The following is a 5,538-nucleotide window of genomic DNA, read 5'->3' as shown; positions in this document are numbered from 1 at the left end:
ACGCCCGGCCATTTTTTGGTTGCAGCCGTCATTGTTGTTTGGGGGGCCTGGGCTGGGGATTCAAACCCACCACCTTTGGTGTATGTGGCTGGCGCCTTAGCCGCTTGAGCCACAGGCACCGAGCCCATATAAGTACTTTTAATAACACTGTCGATTAACTCCAAAGCCAACTGGGAGAGGTATTTCATATTGATTCATTCAAAAAACATCATCCCTAAATGTATAAATGAATGCCCAAGTCAAATTTCTGGGGCTTTTGAATCATCAGGTATAGGTTGGCATCGGGTTAGAGACCATATGTATGAAAGAGCTCTTACGTAATTTTGAGGCATACTGCTATGTAAGCACCAGTGACTTAATTTATATTACAGACAGGTACGAAATATATCAGAATTGAGATTGAGTTTTGGAAAGGAAAGCAAAACTATATAAAATGTACTTTATATAGGGTGCTGTTTATTAAAATGTGAACCATTATTTAACATACAATAAAGAAAGAGAATATACCCATTTCTATGCACTTGTTATCAGTTTTATGTTGCCTCCTAATCTGAGTAAAGGTGAATTTGTTTATAAAATCTTGAGTGTCCAACATATCAGTATTCTGCAAATATCCCTTGTTAAAGTGAATAATACAGATAGCAACTACTTTCAGATTTTAAATGTTGCTTAAATTTGTGAAAAGCTATCAGAAGCTCTTTTTTGGTGTGTGGTTTGGGAAATAGCTTTGTTTTCTGAAAGTCCTCCAGTCTACAGAGATGTAAGGCTGCAATGCAGGGTGATTTAGGGAAAGAGTATGAATATAAGATTATGCTGGAAATGAACTATTTAATGAGAAATTATATCCCAGCAAGACTAGGGCAGAAAATATGGTGGGCCGGTGGAGTGGGAGCTAGAATACTAATGAATGTAAAACTTTATTTTCCTGAATCCTATCTTTGGTCTTTTACCTGTTTATACCTAGGACAGTGTATTTAATGCTTTTGAACTTTCTTAGCATAAACCTGACATTTTCGCATGGAATGTGAATAGCAGCAAGGCAATAGCAGTCAAATATACACAAGAAATTTATGATAAATAAATACAGGGTGCACATAAAGTTCATGCACAATGTAAAATAGTTGTAACTTTAAATTGTACATGAAGTTCTTGTCCACCCTGTATAAAGGATACTTTTAAAGTTTCTATATCCAGGTTGAAACATATGATCCTTAAGGTTTTCACAGTCAGAAAAAACTAGCAACATTAAAAAGTAGTTGAAAAGCAGAATTAAGGAATAGGCAAAGCCAAGACTGGTTTTGGGCAAATGAGTGAGCAAATCTAAAGGAGAAAAGTTTAGATCTGATGACCTAGAGACACTCACTATTAAATAACTTTCCTGTAATAAACTGAGTCACTAGAAGCAAGGAAGAACAGTGAATCCAATCTAGCAGGGGAACACTGACTCCAATCAATTTTACAATTCCACTTACACATTTGCTTTCATGTGATGTTACTATAAAGAAAATTAAATGTAACCTATATGACTATTCCTTTCAACCTGAGGAAATTGGTACCATTATAAATTTATTTTGTATGTATAGAATGGGAATGGTGCTCCAGCTGGAATCTTGTAAGCCTACCATTTTAATCTATATTTGACTAAGTAAGACTCTGGACTAGTTACTATCTAATGCAAAACTTATAACAGATAATCCACTGAAAACCTTTCTCCCTTGATTTTTTTGATGATACATACTTAGTTTTAGTAATCTTTTTTAATTTATTCCATTCTCTGATTTTCCTGTTCCCATAATCCAACTTTCTAAATATATACCATTCTCAAAACTTTCTTTCCCTTATATCCCCTTCTCTATTCAGTTTTGAAAATTATGTTTTAAGAATCTGAACATGTATATATTAATTTATAGTTTCTTCTTTTTTAACTATAAAATTTTATTAAACATAAAAAGAGAAACATAGGGAACATGTACTTGGAATTACTTTACTGTTGAAAACTGATTCAGAAACTGAGGAATCAAATGTATAATACGACAAATATATGTAAGTCCCATTTCATAAGAAGCATGTTAAATATCCTGAAGTATTTCTAATTTTATTATTTTTAGAAGACTCCCAACCTGATGAAATCTCAGAGAAGAGCCCAGAAAAGTACAATAAACATTTGTGGCAAGTTTTATTCACCAACAAATCATTGACTACAAACCCAGAAATTTCAGAAAAACCATGTAATATGAACATAACCTTTTTTCCTGCACAAATGATGCCATGTAAATGTGACACTGCAGGGCCTACTTACCTGGGTCTCAGTCTCTTGGCCCCACATTGTCAGTATTCAAAAAAGAAGGCTCATGAGGATAATGTTTGTGAGAAATGGCTCCTCAGTATTAAAGATGGCAGAAGTAATATTCAAGAGAAATATGGTATTTATAGTAAAAAAGCAAAAGCCCTCAGTCATAAGGAGGAAGTTACTCAGCATCAGACAATTCAGACTTTGGGGCAAGCTTTTGAACATAGTGAAAGTAAAAAAGCTTTCCTTGACAAGGCTACCCTTCTTACCTCTAAGAGTGCCCACCAAAAAGTAAAATCTTATAAAACCAATAAATTTGAGGAAAACCGATGTGATAAATCTACTTTTATTGTGTCTCAGAGCATTCGTCCAAAGGAGAAGTGTCATTACAAGTTTAATGAAAACTTAAGAGATTATTTCCCAAACATCACTGAAGAAACTGACACAGAAGGGAAATCTTTTAGCTCAAATGCACATGTTAGAGAATATCAGCGAGTTCATATAGGGGTGAAACCTTTTGAATATGGAAAACATTTCAACCAAAATTCAGTCCTCCTAGTGCATCAAAGTACTCCCACAACAGACAAATCCTCTGACGGTAACACATATGCAGAGACAGTCAGCTATCAGTCAACTTTCAGTGTACATCACAGAATTCACATAAAAGCAAAACCCTCTAAGTATCATGAATGTGGAAAATCCTGCTCTATGAATTCATGCTTGAGTCAGCCTCAGAAAATTTACACAGGGGAGAAGCCCTATGAATGTCATGAATGTGGGAAAGCTTTCAGCGAGAAATCACGTCTAAGAAAACATCAGAGAACTCACACAGGAGAAAAACCATATAAATGTGATGGATGTGAGAAAGCTTTCAGTGCAAAGTCAGGACTGAGGATACATCAGAGAACCCACACAGGGGAGAAACCCTTTGAATGTAAAGAATGTGGAAAATCTTTCAATTATAAGTCAATCCTCATAGTGCATCAAAGAACTCACACAGGGGAAAAACCTTTTGAATGTAATGAATGTGGCAAATCCTTCAGCCATATGTCAGGGCTAAGGAATCATCACAGAACTCACACTGGAGAAAGACCTTATAAATGTGGTGAATGTGGGAAAGCTTTCAAACTGAAGTCAGGCCTAAGAAAACATCATAGAACACATACAGGGGAGAAGCCCTACAAATGCAATCAGTGTGGAAAAGCTTTTGGTCAGAAGTCACAACTCAGAGGACACCATAGAATTCACACAGGGGAAAAACCCTATAAGTGTAATCATTGTGGGGAATCTTTCAGTCAGAAATCAAATCTCAGAGTACATCACAGAACTCATACTGGGGAGAAACCCTTTAAGTGTGATGAGTGTGGAAAAACATTCAGGCAGAAATCAAATCTCAGAGGGCATCAAAGAACTCACACAGGGGAGAAACCCTATGAATGTAATGAATGTGGAAAAGCTTTCAGTGAGAAGTCAGTCTTAAGAAAACATCAGCGAACTCACACAGGGGAGAAGCCCTATAATTGTAATCAGTGTGGGGAAGCATTCAGTCAGAAATCAAACCTCAGAGTACATCAGAGAACACACACACGGGAAAAACCCTATAAATGTGATAAATGTGGGAAGACTTTCAGTCAGAAATCAAGCCTTAGAGAACATCAGAAAGCCCACCCAGGAGATTAAACATATGCATGTGATGAATGTGCGAAAACTCTTACTGGAAAATCAATCATCATAATATGTAAAAAAAAAACACAGGAGAGAATATGAATGTAGTGAATATTGGAATTTCTTCTGTATAATATAAACCTTTGGAAAATATAAAAGAACATAGGGAGACATACTTGAATATTTTATGAGGGCAGACTTTCAGCTACAGTGAAATCCTCACTGGATATCAGAGAAATCTCCCAGCAAAGAAACCCATAAAGATTATAAATATGGGAAATGCTCTGTGAACTCAATCCTTAGAAAACTCATGCTACATGCTATAGAAAAATCTCTGAAAAATAAATAAAAATGTGAAAATTTTGTGCCAGCAATCAGAACTCATTCATCATCAGAGATCTCACACAATGAGAAAGTTTAGCCAAAAGCCTACTATGTCCCTGTAGCAGAAAATATATAAGAGAATGAAGACTTCATGACATATCAAAGTAGAGAAAAATGAGGGTAATGGATGTGGAAATCCTCATACCATAAGTCAACCTTAAGTTTGACTTACATGAAAGTAATTACCACGTCATATAATGATTATTAAAATGTTCATCAATAAACATATCCACTTCTTCCTCATTTCATGCTTAGTATAGATTTCTCAACTAACTTGTTGTCCAAATAGGGTCATATTGTTAACCTCTAGTTAGTGGTATTTGTGGGGAGGGAAGGCCAATGACAGACAAGTCTCAGTAAATACATCACTCAAATTATCAATATTTTCTTCTATCTTTCATGAGAATGAATGGAGGGGAATGTCAGGGTTCAGGCACTAGTGATGGAAAAGTACAAGATAGTAGGAACCAAAGTCGAAGAATGGCTCTGTAGAATGAAGTTTTCTTCTCCATGTACACAGTTGGAGTTTTTGCAGTGAGGAAAGAAACTTGTTCTCTGCTAAGCTTCTAAAGATTTGAATTATACTTAATAGTGACATAAACTCACCAACATCACTTAAGAAAACCTACGTATGCGATCTTTCAGGACATCTGCTTATCAGGAATGTCACAAAGGAGAAACTTCTGACAGCATTCGGTATGACCATAGCTTTTATCCACATCTCTTCCTCACCATTCAGATTAATATCAGAGAAAGAAATATAACATTGCAATACACATAGGAAATCCTCCACAAAAAAAATTCTGTGAAGTATCTGAGAATTGAGTTTTGAATATGTGAAAGTTTTCAACAAAGTATTCCACAGTATTATCAGAGTTTGTTATAAGGGGGAAGTCTATCAATTTGAGAAAGGTAAGTAATAGTTTTTATCTAGAGATTGTTATATCAAAACTATTGTTTCATATGTAACATCAAAGCCTTTAATAAAGTATAATATTGATTAATATTGACATTCACTAGAATAAAAAGTCTAAGAACAAGAAATAAATTGCATAAACAGCAGTAACAAAAGCACATGAATATTTTCTGAGTTGTCCCTTGTTTATCTATGTGAGTATGTATGTATATGTGCATGCCACTTACCAGATATTTGTTTAATATGTGTACTGGAACTCAACATCATTGTAATAGAATTATAG

The 5,538-nt window shown here is 35.2% G+C and overlaps 1 protein-coding gene across 3 annotated transcripts in view; it reads left to right on the top strand.

The window, feature by feature from the left end:
- ZNF782 (zinc finger protein 782) overlaps positions 1 to 5,225 on the top strand; it is a 29,331-nt gene extending 24,106 nt beyond the window's left edge. For all 3 annotated transcript variants that reach the window (XM_023516266.1, XM_003795032.3, XM_023516267.1), the window contains one exon: positions 2,109 to 5,225. In XM_023516266.1, coding sequence (XP_023372034.1) covers positions 2,109 to 3,970 — 1,862 coding nt within the window. In that variant the 3' untranslated portion in view covers positions 3,971 to 5,225. The remainder of the gene's footprint in view (positions 1 to 2,108) is intronic.
- Positions 5,226 to 5,538: the final 313 nt, after the last annotated feature.

Source organism: Otolemur garnettii, unplaced genomic scaffold (assembly GCF_000181295.1).
Source record: "Otolemur garnettii isolate 467f Iridium unplaced genomic scaffold, OtoGar3 scaffold00088, whole genome shotgun sequence".
NCBI lineage: Eukaryota > Metazoa > Chordata > Mammalia > Primates > Galagidae > Otolemur > Otolemur garnettii.
Note: the sequence above shows the minus strand (reverse complement) of the source record. Positions and strands in the feature narration are given on the sequence as shown.